We start from the raw sequence: 15,147 nt of genomic DNA, 5'->3' as shown, positions 1-15,147 counted from the left end.
GCTCTTGGGAGCAGTGTATGGATCGGGCTGAGAGGGAGGGCGGGTTGGCAGATTGTAACATGAAGCTCCTCTTGCATCTGAATCTGGTCAGAGAGTGTCAATCATCCGTGCTCAGAAGAACGGTTCAGAGAAGACCAACAGTCATCTTGTTGGGCTCCATTACAAAGTACCAGACTTCAGAGGCATATATCAAGGGCAAATGAAGGAGATTACAGCTTCCTCTTTCTTAAGAACCAGAATTGGAGGCACACCTTGCCTCGCACCCAAACACAAACAGGAGGGAGCCAAGGATCACCGATTTGGACGTTCATTAGGAAATTAACTCCCAGCTACATATGACTCATAACATTGCCTGCCCGTGCTGCCCAGAGAGCGATGCCAAGGGGGATAAATGCACTCCGCTAATGCTGAGCAGAGGCTCACGTGACCTCAGAAAAGATGGAGCAGAGCCGATACATAATTTAGCCTCGAGATCTCTCTAGCTCTTCCCCTCGAAACTGATCAAAGAGGATTCAATTCTAAAAAGGATGAATAATACATCCTCCCAGGTCCAGCTGTCTTGAGACTTGGAGAACTCAGTTGAGGATTCCTCATTGCTTGGATATGGAACAGCTTGTTCACAGTCGTTCTCCCTCGGAACCTGGGTGCAGCCGGGGCTGTCTTTCAGGTGGACCCCACTATGCTGAATCAGCACCTGTTCATTTTGGGGAATGGGATGTTTTGATGCGGTCTCCTCAGAGGGGAGCCCCATTGTTCTCTTCTGTTCAAGAAAGTGAGACTACAAACCTGAGGAGGGGTACAACAGGAAATCCCCCACCCCATAAATATTTTTAAAAGAAAGAGAATAAAGGAAACCTGAACTAGCTTTTGCCAGGCTCTGTGACACTCGGAACAAATCTAAGCTACGCATTCCAGGCTTCCTTCCCAGCGCCTGTCTGTACTCACCACTCTTTTCCCTGACTGCTGCTCAGAGACTCTTGTAACCACTTGTGTTACTCAGACCGTCTGGTCGTTGTGACCAAATGCTTTGTGGAAACAGCTTTCAGAGATGAAGGATGTGCCGTGGCTCACCAGTTCATGGTGGGCACGCAATGATGGGGCAGTGTAGTTCATATCATGGTAGCCATGAAGGAGAGAAAAGGGGATCCAGGCCGGGATGAGGCTAAGATGTAGCTCCCAAGGACACAGCCCATAGAGAAATACTTCCCTTCCTCACCTCCCAATAATGCTGCCATACTATGAATATGTCAAGAAATTAGTAATCAGAGACATGAAGATCCCTAGGAACACCTTCACAGATACGCCTGGACTAGTGTTTTATTAATCCCCCAGGCGTTTATGAACCCAATCAAGTGACAATCAAGATTAACCATTGTAACACTTCACCTAGTGTCCTAGGTAGTTTAACTGTCAACTTGACTGCCTAGTGTCACCAACTGAGGAACTTCCTAGAGCAGGTTGGCCTATGTCAGTGGCTCTCCACCTATAGGTCATGACCCTCCCAAGGGTTGCTTCTAAGATATTTACATTATGATTCATGAAAGTAGTAAAAATACAGTTATAAAGTAGCAACGAAATAATTTTATGGTTGGGGGTGACCACAACATGAGGAACTGTATTAAAGGGTCTCAGCACTAGGGATGTTGAGAACCACTGGCCTATGCATATGCCATCAGGGACCAGCAGAGGGACGAGCTTCCAGGATGGGAAGCAAGTGGACACTGGCCTCATCTTTCTGCATTGGAGCCTTATCCTGGTGAACACGATGAAGGAAGGAGAGTCTGACTACTGAGCAGTGTCTTCCTATTCTTTAGAGACTTCCCTCAGGCCCAGGGTTCAGTCCCCTCTCTGCGGTCTCTGAACATGCCGTGATCTTTCATGCCCCCTTTTGTCAGCTTAAAACGTCTTTACCCTTCAAGACCCAAGGACCATCTCCTCCAGGGAGCTTCTCCTAGCTTCCATCTCCAAATCTGTGAACAACATTCTTGCTTCCTAAGCTACCAAACTCATGGCAATACACATCTGTTCTGTCATAGCATACTAACTGGACTGTGGCCCCTGCTGTCCCTTAACGGACAGGGACTTTTATTTCTGCAGCACACACACACAGAGTAGGAAATCAGTCTAAGTGTAATTGCTTCACACGTGTATGGTAGAATAAGTGAAAATATACATAGGATTTTGAAGGGCATTCAACAACAACAAAAAAACCAGAAAGGGGAGAAGGGCTTTATAGTTTTCCAATGTAGCATAGGTCTACACCCTGGGGGTCTACACCCTGGGGTGACATTTCCTAACTATCGAACTCTGAACAACTAACTTCACTTTTTAAAAAAATATATGAGTTGTATTATTTTTAATTGGTGTCCATGTGTCTATGCGCATACATGCACATGTGTGACTGCGGGTGCTTTCAGAGTCCAGAGAGAAGGTCGGATCCCCTAGAGCTGGAGTTGTAAGCAGTTGCAAGTCACCATGTATGTCCCTGGAGCTAAACTGGAATTCTGTACCAAAGCAATGGATGCTTTTATGTATGTATTATTTATTTTGACAGGGTTTCTTTGTGTATCCCTGACTGTCCTGGAACTCATTCTGTAGACCAGGCTGGCCTTGAACTCAGAGATTATCCTACCTCTGCCTCCTGAGTGCTGGGATTAAAGGCATGTGCCACCACGGCCCAGCTACAATGAGTGCTCTTAACTCCGGAGACATCTCTCCAGCTCCAACCTCCCGTCTTTAACCACCTCGGTTCCTTCCTCTAAATTGAAGACTGTAATAGGGGTAATAAAACTACATGCCCTACAGAGTTCTTAAAAGAGCTCAGTGAAGCAGTGTCTGTAAGAAACTTGCCACACAGCCTGGTGTTTAAGATCCGCCAATCAAGTTAGTTAGTTCCGACACTAATGTTATTGCTGTTAGTGTCATTGGATAGCCTTGCCTCTTCAGTTTGTTTCATTTTTTCCATAATGCCAGAGCATTCCAATTGCAACCAACCCTTGCTTCTATTCCCATTTGGTAAACAATTTGTAACTGTGTGAATTGGGGGAGGCATGTGGCTTGGATGACTCCAAGTGGGGGAGCTAAACCTCACACCAGGAGTTAAAGGAGAACTGTATCTGTGCAGAGGTAAAATGGCATTCAAGCCGAAAGTGAATGAGCACGGCTGCACTCCCCGTCCCTCGGAAGTAGGTTAAATAGTGTCCTAAATCTGCGCGGTACCCAGTAATAGCGACTGTATATGCTAGCCTCCACTCTGCCTGCGTGCCCCCAGGTCCCAGGGTGTAATAACACCAACACACACGCAGGGCTAAGGTAACAGCCTTCTCCCAAACAGAAAGTGGCAAACTCCATCTCTAACGATGAAACTAGGCTTCTCAGAGGGAGAAAAGGAAGACAGGGAGGCTGGGGAAGGGGAGGAGATTTTCAGAGGCGAGAGGTACTTGTTGCCATAGTCGATCTTGGATGTGACTTTCTGCTTGAGTTCCTTCAGCTCATCCTTGGGTAGCGTTCCTGAAAGGAGCTGGGACCGCCATTCCATCAGGTCGTACATCATGGACTGCACTTGGAGGAAGCGCTCCTTCTTGCTGGCCTAGGAGATGGAAGCAGGGGTGAATGCCTACCCATACCAAAGGTATTTAGGAAGCTAGACCTCTGTGTGTGGGGGGTGCAATCAGACCTCCCTCCAGCCTTGCCCAGCGTGTGGAGACAGGGTGATGCTCAGCTACCAACACATTCCTTCTCCTTGGGCCACTAGACGTTCCAAAGCAGAAGCAATCCCACTCATTTCTCATTAGAAACAAAGAAACAAAAAACCCTCTAACAGCCAGGGCTGAAAACATGGCTCAGCAGTTGGTATTAACACTTGCTGCTCTATAGAGGACCTGGGTTCGATTCCCAACACACACAGGAGTGACCTCTCTTCAGGCCTCTGCTGGAACAGACATGCATGTAGTACACAGACATGCACAGAGGCAAAACAGTCACACACATAAAATAAAGGTAAAAAAATAAATCTAATAGCCAAAAGCTGATATTCAAAGACAATCCATTTTGCAAATACTTCCTTCCATTCATTTTGGCAAATATGCAAAATAAGTAAAGAAACACAGAAAGTTTTCCGACTTGCACCTAAGAGAGGTGTTGTAATTTGAACAGAAAATGGCATGTACTAAATGTTTGGTCCTCACTGATGGCTCTTCTTTGGGAGGTGGGTCACCAGAGGTTATAGCAAGTCTCTGAGCCCACACTCTCACCCCCTGCTTCCTGTCTATCATGATGGAGACGGCTCTTCTCCTCCATGTGTTCCTACTGCGAAGACGCCATGCCAAATCACAGAACTAGAGCCAGTGACTGAAGCCATGAGCCAAAAAGAATCTCCCTACCCTAAGCCTTCTCTCGCGGGCATTTGGTCAAGGTGGGAGTGGGGGAATTTCCAACACAAAGGGGCTTGTCATACAGGACTGTCACCATGAACGCCTGCTATAATGTAAGCTCTAGAGCTCGGGTCCTTTAAGGCCTGTTTCTCAATAGAAGGGGCTGTTTCTCAATAGAAGGGGCTGTTGCTAGGGCACCATTCCCTAAGAAAGGCTTCTGAGGGATGCAGGAAAGGTGGACAAAGATAGTGTCAAGTCACCCTGACCCATCATGTAATCTCCGTCTTCTTTGCAAGCTGTTTAACAGAAAAAAAGAGGCATGGTTTCCTCTCACATACTTATTATCATGGGCGTTTTTATATGTATATTACAGATGTGTGGGTATGTGAATGCAGACACGTCTGTACCACGGTATGTATGTAGAGGTCATAGGGAGCCTCAGCTGTTGCTCCTCTCCTTATACAGAGTCTCTTGCAGTTTGTCTGGTGTGTGCGCCAGGCTGGCCAGTCTGGGAGCATCCAGGGATCCTTTCAAATCTACCCCGTCTCACATTAGCAGTGCTGGGACTGCAGATGATTGATTCCACATCTGACTTTATATAGGGTGTGAGGATTCACACCCGGGTCCTCCAGCTTTCCCAGCAAGCACTTCTATCCACCGAGCCCTCTCTTCAGCTCAGTTCATCTTTTCACAGAGAAAGGAGGTTTGGGACTCAGAGCTTTTTGGCAGGCACTGTAATAAGCTCCTAATAAAAACGCTCGGTTTCTGTTTCCTTCCCTTGTTGTCTTGGTTGCTTGTCCTGTCGCTGGGGTGAAATCCCCTGACAAACAGCAACTCAAGGGAGGGAGGATTTATTCCTATTCAAAATGCAAAGCGCTGTCCAGCATGGCAGGAAAGTTATGATAGCCGGAGCTTGAAGCGGCTGGTCACATCTCACACATAAGGGGAGAGCAGAGAGCAGTGGATGCCTACGAGGGCTCAGTTCACTGTCTGCATTTTATGCAGTTTGGGAACCTCTGCCCGAGGAAGTGTTCTAACACTGAGGCCCATCCCTGGCCCATGTTTTTACTGCATTTATTGGCACAGTCTTCTAACTGTGCCAAGTACTTTCACCTCTCCCTTAGGAAAAGTATTGAGATATAATGAGAAATACATATATTTGGTCTTTGTCTCTGGTCTTAAAGCATACTGAGCACTAAGAATGTCTTTTATGGCTTTTGAAAGAGCTCCTATCATCCATTGGCGGTTTTGTGCTAATAATGCAACTTTGGTGGACCCCTAGTAGCTTCAGAATGGGGCCTGGGGACCAGAAAAACCAGCCACATAATTGACTGGGGGTTCAGAACTTCCAGCCCCGCTCTGAGCTACCTTATCTCTCCAAATGCAGATGATACGATGCATTGAGTCTAGGAATTGCAACTTTAATTAAGACTCTTGAGCGATGAGCTGGAGGAGCATCCCAGGCGGAGGGCACTCGTGTACTGACAGGTGGGTTTGCTAGAGAGGACATGACTGCCCTACCTGTCTCTTCTGTCAGGCTGACCCTGGCTTTATATCTTTTATAACAAAGTTGCCATCTTAAGTATAGCACTTTCCTGATATCCTGGGGATTCTAATGAATTATGAAACCTACAGTGAGAAGGGGGTCACCAGGGGAGAGGCAGTGAGAATCCCTCAGTCCGTTGTCAATGGCAACAGAAATGTAGATGGCCTGGGGGACTCTGACTTGTAACTAACATCTGAAGTGAGGACCAGGTTAGAGTCGAAGGCCAACTCTAGGCAATCGGTGGCTAGCTGAATTGTCACGCATGCACTCGGCTTAGAGGAATCAAAAGTGTGACACTGGGATGGCAGGGCGTGCTGTGACATTCTTCACGTGAATTATCTACTAAAAGAATATCCAAATCAGTACGCCATGCAGATATGGCAGACGTCATAGACAGAATAATGAAATAACTAATGCTTAACTATTTCTACTGTAGGATAGAGGGAGGACATGGTTGGCTTGCCATAGAACCGTTTCTTAGAGGAGAATGTCAGATTCCCACAGCACCTATGCAAAGACATTTTAAAGAGAGTAATTGAGATGAAGAAATCACCACTCAAGCCACAAGCATACTGCTTGCTCCCTTGCTTGTGTAAATATGATTTGAGTGACCCCCAAGTGCCAGTGACCATGTCAGGGGAGCTGCGGTCAGCAATGAAGCTTATGGAGTTCAATTTGCTGGATAACAAAGCTAATGGCTGGAGAGGCTAAGCCCTGGGGGAGGGGACAGGGTTGTATCCAGATTGCCCCTTGCTCCTCCTGCTGGGCTTCCTCCTGTTTGCTGCTGCTGTCTGTGTTCCTGCCGTATTTGGCACGGCGTGGTTACTATGTGAACAGATCCCACTGTATCTGGTATAGTGTGATTGTTTCTCTGGAAAATCCCACTCCTCACTGGGCAATTTGCTTGCAGATCATAATGATGATGACTTTTTATAAGAACAATGACAATTAGTTAGATCTATGATTTAATTGGGCTTTCTGAGTTAGCCTAAAAGATACACATGGTTAGGACAGCTAGTATAGATGACTAGAGAAATGGTTTAGGATTTCCTGCCCATTGCTCTGATAAGAGATACAGAAAAGGGCTGAAGAGATGGCTCAGTGGTTAAGAGCACTCCCTGCTCTTCCAGAGGTCCTGAGTTCAGTTCCCAGCAACCACATGGTGGCTCACAACCGTCTGTAATGAGATCTGGCGCCCTCTTCTGGCGGGCGGGCATACATGGAGGCAGAATGTTGTATACATAATAAATAAATAAATAAATAAATAAATCTTAAAAAAATACAGAAAAGACACACATAGGCTAAAAGTAACCTTCTCCTTTGTTGGATGTGAGATTTGTAGAGGATAAAAAATATAAACAAGAAAGTTTTATGCACTATAGACCCAAGAATTCTGACTGTGAGAAGGCAGGCTGGTGACTAAAGAGAATAGTTATGTCCCTACACCCAAGGTTCCTTGGTCACATAGCTTACAAAACTAATCACAGGCCTGGGTGTGTACCTTGAGAAAAACAAAGTTGTGAAAGGAGATTAAATGACTCTATTGTGTGTAAAGGAGAACAGATGGTTAGCTGGCCACTCTTTAAGGGTTCTCTAGAGTAGAAAAGAGAAATCTGCTACATACACCGGCAAACAGCTGCCCGCTACTACAAAGGGAGCGGCTGAGATATGGCTTGCTTAAAACTTTGTCAATCAGTTATAAAAAAAAAAATTCATTGCTTTAGGGTGAAGAAAAAAATATTTAACTACTTGTGGAAGGAAAGCGTAACTTGTGAGCTTCATGTGATTTCTTCTTATGCAAAACTGTGTAATTTGCTTTTGGAAAATAGGTAACTTGTGGTTGTGAGGTAATCTTTTCCTGCATAGGAATCTTTGTAGTTGGAGGTATAAAAGGAGTAAGAGAAAAACAAGAGAGAGGAGAAGAAACTAGGAGAAGGAAAGACATGAAGGGGAACAGAGGAAAAGAAGTAAACGGATAAAGTCAGGAAAGACGGAGACAGGGAAACAACTGGAAAGGAGAAAAAGGAAGACAAAGAGGCAAAAAAAAAAAAAAAAAAAAAAAAAAAAAAAAAAAAAACAAAGTAGAAACAACCAGCAGGGAGAAAAATAAAATGAAGAATTAAGCTTTGACCCGTGTGTGTTGGTGCGTCTGCTCCAGTAGTTCCTGCCCACATCTCCTCTCCAGTTTCTCTGAGCTGCTGAGAGCAGGCCCTCACAGCAGTACACAGGTTTCATGTGTTAGACTTTTATCCCAACTGCGAGCTTCTAAGGGTCAAAACTTAGCCCAATTATGAGTTTTTAGAGGAGAGTTTTGGGGAAGGGGCTTAGGATTAGATGAGGGCATTAGGATGGCGTCCCAGTGATTGACACAATGAGGGAGAGCTATCAGATAAACGCACACATGCACCTTCCCTGTGTCTTGCTAGGTTGGTGTTCAGCACAGCTCTGGGTATCTGCCTTCAATAATGCCTCTTTATAAGTCAGACTGCCTCGGGTGCTTCCATATTGCAGTGAAAGACAGGAAAGCACGTACCCCAAATTTTACTGACAACCTTTGGCAAGCTTACAGAGTTGAATGTGCTAATCACTATGGTTAGGAGATTTCCATAGGGGTGTCAATATTTATCACAGAAGGTGGGTCTCCAGACAGCGTGCACACACCAGTGGGTGTGCATTGGGCTATAACAAATTTGCAGTAAGCCTTGGCTGACATTTTCCCTCTCAGCCTAATCATCTGGTTAGCTAATTGTTTTCATTGGGAGCTTTGACGCATCAAAGGAGGATTTTAAATTAAATTTGCTTTGAAACAGAAAAGAACACATGAAATTTGGCCTTTGTTTTTTTCAGGGTCAAAGCCTCTTTGTGGATCTGAAGACAACAGCCTTCAGTTAATTAATATATGACAAGAGTATATTTCAGGATGTCAGCAGAGCACCAAGGCAGATCCCCTGAGAATATTAAAGAGGCGGGTTACTAAGCCTGGAGGATTGGCTTTATAAACAGACATCAAGGCAATTCACGTGCAGACCCAAGTTCAACAGTGTTTGCACCTGTTTAAAAAACACAGGGCTCCCACCCGACCTTCATGACCATAGCCATCACTGCTAGCTGTGTGGACGCACAGACCCTCTTTGGGTCTCAATGTCCTCCCTTTTCTGTGCTCCCTCTTCTGTGGCCCGAAGCTCCACTAAGGGCTAAATGCCCAACTTAAACCAAGGAGAAGCTGCCGCTCTCCAGTCCTGGGAACAGGTTGTATCTCACCACATAGAGCTGCTTCCAGATGCCTCCCCACTCCCAGAGCGTTGTCGTCACTTCCTGTGCCAGAGGGATTTCTGCAGGAATGATGTTCTCTATGTTCCTATGTAGGGTGGGAGAGAAGGAGGGGTGGAATTGAGACCCAGGTGCAAAAGAAAGGGCTGGAAACTTTGTGGTAAGCTGCAGCTATGGAGAGGAGGAGGCTTGCAGAGACGCCACCGCCGACAGCAGTCGCACAGGCTGCACCATGCAAATATATGGAATTTCTCTCTGCATGGCCTCCTTTGTGGGGGACGTCCCTCATGCTCACTATTCTAGTCAAATCTACTTTAATGAGGTCCGAAGGCAGCCACTAGTGAGAAGTCAGATTCTCCAAACTGACTAATCCCCCCTCAGAATCAGATTCCTGCTAGAATCAATTTGGATTAGCTCCTCGTGGAGAGAAGACACGAATACATATAGCCACGCTGCAGTTGAATGAGCTGGGCCTTGCACATCTGCCAGCTCAGATGGCCAAAGCTAACTAGACAAAGGCTTCCATGAGCCAGGAGCATCCAGCCTGGCAAAGTAATACAAGAACTTCTGTGTGTATGTCGGGATGTGAGGGTCCACATGTGTGCTTTTTCTATAGAAGCCAGAGGACCTCAAGAGACCTTTCCTCAGGGTCAACCTCCTCCCTTTGCTTTTCGTGGCTTTACTTTTGTTTTGAGATAGAGTCTCCCGCCGGCATGGACCTCGACAAGCAGGCTAGGCTAGGTGGCTAGAGGGACCCAGGGACCTGGCTGTCACCCCAAACCTCAGCACAGGGATTACAAGCACATGACACCATGCCCAGCTCTTTTCACGCATGTTCTGAAGGAACTGCACTCAGCTTCTCATGCTTGCAAGGAGGGCACTCAACCAACCAGGTCTCTCACCCAGGTCCCCACAAGTACCTTCTTTTCTCCACCGTCACTTCCTTGACATGGATAAAGGATGTAGGGAAAATGCCCTGTAGGAAACAAAATTAAACAGGCTGGAAGACACAACACAGAAAAATAGCCGGCTCATTGTCCACCCAGGTTTTGTTTGTTATCCACTAAGCTACTGGATTTTGAAACCATCAGACTTCAAAAGAACAATCAGTGTCAGATGGAGCAGGCATAGATGCCAAAGCCATATGCATAGGTCAGTCTGTTGTGCACGCCACATCCCAAAGGATACTTCAGTACCATCGTGGGTACTTATCCTCTCGGGTGGGCAAGAAGGGAAATCAATAGAAAAGAAGTCTGAGCCTCTCACTTGCAGAAACAAGAACTCTGCTTCACCCCTCCCTGCCCTTTTCCAGGGAATCAGCAAGCCTTAAGCGGAGGTTGAGGAACCCCTGTTCCGAAATTGGGGGATCCCTGGGTCTGAAGCAAGTCCTTGGCTTTACTTGAGCATCTAAGATGTGAGACCTCTCCTCTTTGGGTTTAACTCACTGTCCTTTGAGAGGGCAGGGCAGTATTGTGCCACCCTGAGCATCAGGGAAAAATACTTCCTAACCATGTCCAGATGGCAAAGGAACTTTATCAGTTGCTTGGAAATGCCTCTGAATTGAAAGCCTTATGCATGGCGAGGGCATGCAGCTCCTTTGCTGAACACTAGTTGAGAAAAATGAAACAGGCAAAGAAAGTGGCTGCTGTCATGGAGATGACATGTCAGAGCGGCTCCCTCATGGCTGCAAGGGCACCTGGGCCTGTCCTTTCATGTCACATGGGGAGATGAGTGAGTGCCCACACGATGCTGAAGGGAAGAGCAGAGACCAGCTTCAACTAACAAGTGCGCCGTTTCCTGGGGACCCCAGGGAGGGGAAATCATTAGCAAATGGCATGTTAGCAAAGACCACAAGGACACGAGGGTGACAGAAACCACCTTAAAGCATGGGGGGGCGGGGGTAGAGGCAGCGTACGCACAGTAAGGCACGGCAGTGGGCTCTGAGAGTACAGATATGGAAGGAAGGAATGGACTCACTTTGCTGAGGAGCAGTCCAAGGAAAGAATTGCCCAGAAGGGGCAGCAGGGACAAGTGAAGACATCCTTCATTGTCCCAGATGAAAGCAGAGTGACCTTACCTGTGACACTTTATGCTTTATGAGGTACCCTCTGTACCAGTCTGCAAAGAGAAAACAAAGGCAAATGTCTTTCATTTCCTCTGCATCTTTTGCTAACTTGTCTGCTCTGCTTTTCTCTGTTTATTTTCACCTAGTAAAGAAATGGTTGCAATTGACTTTAGACCTTGGTACAGATCAAACCGAGAAGCCCACAGCATGAAATACATTTCAGTCGCCATCATCTCAAAGCACCATCTACGGGTACAGGGTTTCATTTACATACTGACATAGATCCCCTTCTCCTTTTGAGAAATAAGGTGCCTTGGTGTGGTCACTAGTGCACTGGACCCCCATGGTCCCAATTGACTTTTAAGAGAGGTCATCATGCAGACAGATGCCTCAAACCCACAAGCCAGGCTTCCTTTTCTCATTTACCCACTGACGGTCACATGTATGTTTGTACCTCCTGACATGGTAAGGTTTAGGCATGGAAAGGTTCATGAACCTGGGCAATCATCTTAAAATAATATGGACCATTCTAACGGCAGTAAATAATATCTAAAATGTGGTTTTCTGAAGTGAGTCATTACCAAACATATACATTGGTGAACAGGTAGAGAGTTGGGGACATTGAAGGATCTCCCCTTTGCAGGACTGTTAGGAAAGAAAAGAAAAGAAAAGAAAAGAAAAGAAAAGAAAAGAAAAGAAAAGAAAAGAAAAGAAAAGAAAAGAAAAGAAGCTCAATTAACCGAAATCCAAATGACTCAGAGTCCTCTAACAAAATGAGAGTGAGTACTGCATGCTGTAATGAGTCCACTGGCCTTTGAAATGATTGGAGCACAGCCACGTGGCAGCATTTGTCATCTTTGTAAATAAGAAGCACCTGCCAAGTGCCTCATTATCAGACCCTCATTATTGGGCTGACAGATTGTCACGGGAATATATTCTCAACAGACATTCACACAAGCGCCCCCCAAAATGACCGAAATACAAAGTTGCTCTCCCAGCCATGGCCAGCTTGAAGGTCAGCAACAAGGGAAGTTTTGAAGCTGTGGTAATCTCTAGAGATCCTATTGTGAGTGGCAGAAAGTGTAAGAACGGAGAAAGGAGACAGAAAAAAACAGAAGGGAAATTAGGGAAGTAGTGGAGGAAGAATCTGGAGTCTAGAATGAAAGCATTCTTCCAGGAGCTGTTCTGCTGTAAGCCTTTTCATCTTCTTGACAACCATATGGGGCAGGAATCCTCATTATTCCTCAGTGCAGCTAAGCAGCCTACCCAAGACACTGAGAAACTGAGCAATTTTTCCACAGTCACTCAACTGGTGACGTGTTTGGATGTAGAAGCAGCCAAATCTAGGCTTAGGGGAAGGAGTTTGGTGGTCATGTTATGTCCTAGTTTCATTTCTGTTGTGGGGGGGGGGGAACCTTCGATAGAAAGAAAATGGGGTGGAGGTATTTAGGTTCACAGCTCCAAGTTACAGTCTAGCACGTGGGGAAACCAAAGCAGTAGGAAGTACAAACAACTCGTCACATTGCATCACAGCCAAAGGCAGAGAGAAAAGAGCACAGCTCCTTGCCTACTTATGCTCAGTTCCGTTTCTCCACTCTCAGACATCCAAGATCCCCCGCCTAGGGCACGCTGCTGCCCACACAGGATTCTGTCTCCCCTCCCACAGACACGCCCACAGGCCAACCCAGTGAAGCAGCTCTTCTTGGAGACTCTTCCCAGGTGACTCTAGGCTGCGGCTGGTTGACAAAGGTAATCCTCAATCTAATATTTCATCCTTTCACCCTCAAACTAAATCTCTAAGCTACTTTGCAACTGAGGATTTCTGGTAACGGAAGCTCTTTCTATTTCATGAAGAGCAGCAATCTATTTTAAGTTGCTTCTAAGTACTGGCCAGTTACTATAGGAAAAAATTAACAGTGGACAAGAGGATTTAATGCCCCTAAGTGTTTGCTATATGCTAGCTACTTTGCTAAAGGCATTGATTTTAGTGTTGATTTTTTTTTCAAGCTTTAAATTTAGTGGGCTGGGGATGTAGCTCAGGGGTAGTGCACTTGCCTATCAGACTAAAGATTAATCTTTGTGACAGTCCTATGAATACGCACTATTACTGCTTCAGTTTTGTAAATGGAAACAGAGATTGACAGAGAATAAGCCACCTGCTAATGGTCACACAGCTTGAAATTGAAAACTAAGCATTTGGCTTTTGAACTCTGCTGTCTTCGTGGCAGCACAATGGCCCTGTTTGCCAGCTCAGTGTAAGCATATTTCTAGAAGATTGCTACTGACTGCCATTCACGGTCACTTTAATCACAAGCCCTACGTAGGCTCTCTTGTCACACTCGCAGAAATCCTATAAGCTAAGTATTGTCATTCCTGTTTCATTGATGACATTGAAACTCAAGTCAGTTCATGTACTGAGCGGGGATCATACAGACACAGCATTAGTCCAAGTCTGTCAACTCAGAGTCAGGGCCCTTAAAATTACCCAGTCCACACTGATGTAACAGAGAAGAGGGCTGTCCAGGTCGCACTAGCCTGGAGCAACATGGCGGTCAAGGCTACTTCAATTCGCAGTGAATCATGAGAATTATAGAGAACCAACAGTCCACACTCAAAGCTAACGTTCACATCTCTATCTCTGGGTGGCCATCAGGTGGAGCCAAAGGATTTGCCTTTTGTGGACCCTTGAGATTCAATCATGTGTGCACCTTATAGGTCCCCCGACTCTCAAAACTTAGCTTGCTCTTAGGTAACTTTCACCCACAAAATCCATATTCTGCCTCCAAAACTCACATTCATTCAGTACCAATTGTGTCCCCGGTATATACTGTGTACATACACTAGTTGACCTATTTTCAGAAACAGATCTAAGTATGGTGACCTTGCAGATAAAAATAGCACTGTTAAGCAACAGAGGGGTATGATCCCAACACCCTTAGCAGCATCCTCAAGACTGAGTGGCTAAGACATGCAGCCTGGGGGAAGACGAGCAAAGGGGGGAGTTTCTTACAATGCTTTTGGACAACTGTGGGATGCCAGCTCTTCAAAGGGTGCTCCCTTCCTGCAGCATAAATGCAGCCTGAAATATACCAGAGGGGTTGGGGAGAGAGTCTAAATATCCCAGAACCACAACAAAAGAAGAACCTCCGACTGCCACTTCCAGGCAGTGTGATCCTTGGTCATATCAATCAAGCGTCAATGTTTTCATCTGAGAAAAAAAAAAAAAAACCCTCCTCTCAGAGTATTGTCATAAAAACTATTTTTAAAACATGATTACGGGGGCTGGAAAAACAGCTCCACAGTTAAAAGTCTTCTTGCAGAAGGCCTGACTTCAATTCCAAGTACCCCTGTTGTGGGGGTGGGGGTTAATGACAGCTTACAACTCTGACTTTGGGGGAGTTGAGATCTCTGGCTTCTGTAGGCACCTGCGCTCAAGTGAACATGTCCAACCATACACTCATAAACACATAATTCCAAATAAATAAATAACATGATTTGGAAAGAATTCATCTAGTAAAGGTACAAAATGATTTACAGGACAAAGACATTTCGGTTTCAAGATAACTGTGGCCTGCATGTGGATAAAACAAAAGGGGACCACGGGAATAGTAAGCTGCAGATTTTGTTTTGTTTGTTTTGTTTCATTTTGAGACAGGGTTTTTCTGTGTAGCCCTGGCTATCCTGCTCAGTAGACCAGGCTAGCCTCAAACTTGAAATCTGCCTGCCTCTGTCTCCCAAGTGTTGGGATCAAAGGTGTGCGCCACCACTGCCCAACTAACATCTGAGTATTTTTGAGAAATATCTGAAGCAAGAATATTACTATTTATCTGAGTGATGGATATCTGAGAATACTTTTAGTTTCTTGTGTTTTGAGATACATAATAACATCAAGA

At 45.6% G+C, this 15,147-nt stretch overlaps 1 protein-coding gene across 1 annotated transcript in view; it reads right to left on the bottom strand.

The window, feature by feature from the left end:
- Window positions 1-15,147, bottom strand: part of Dock2 (dedicator of cytokinesis 2) — a 398,899-nt gene that overhangs the window by 355,130 nt on the left and 28,622 nt on the right. Inside the window, exons 3-6 of the mRNA XM_050138695.1 lie at window positions 11,267-11,307; window positions 10,110-10,165; window positions 9,181-9,277; window positions 3,441-3,589 (exon numbers count right to left, since the gene is read on the bottom strand). Coding sequence (XP_049994652.1) covers window positions 3,441-3,589; window positions 9,181-9,277; window positions 10,110-10,165; window positions 11,267-11,307 — 343 coding nt within the window. The remainder of the gene's footprint in view (window positions 1-3,440; window positions 3,590-9,180; window positions 9,278-10,109; window positions 10,166-11,266; window positions 11,308-15,147) is intronic.

This window comes from Alexandromys fortis, unplaced genomic scaffold (assembly GCF_014885135.2).
Source record: "Alexandromys fortis isolate MF-2015 unplaced genomic scaffold, M_Fortis_MF-2015_v1.1 scaffold_11, whole genome shotgun sequence".
Lineage (NCBI taxonomy): Eukaryota > Metazoa > Chordata > Mammalia > Rodentia > Cricetidae > Alexandromys > Alexandromys fortis.
Note: the sequence above shows the minus strand (reverse complement) of the source record. Positions and strands in the feature narration are given on the sequence as shown.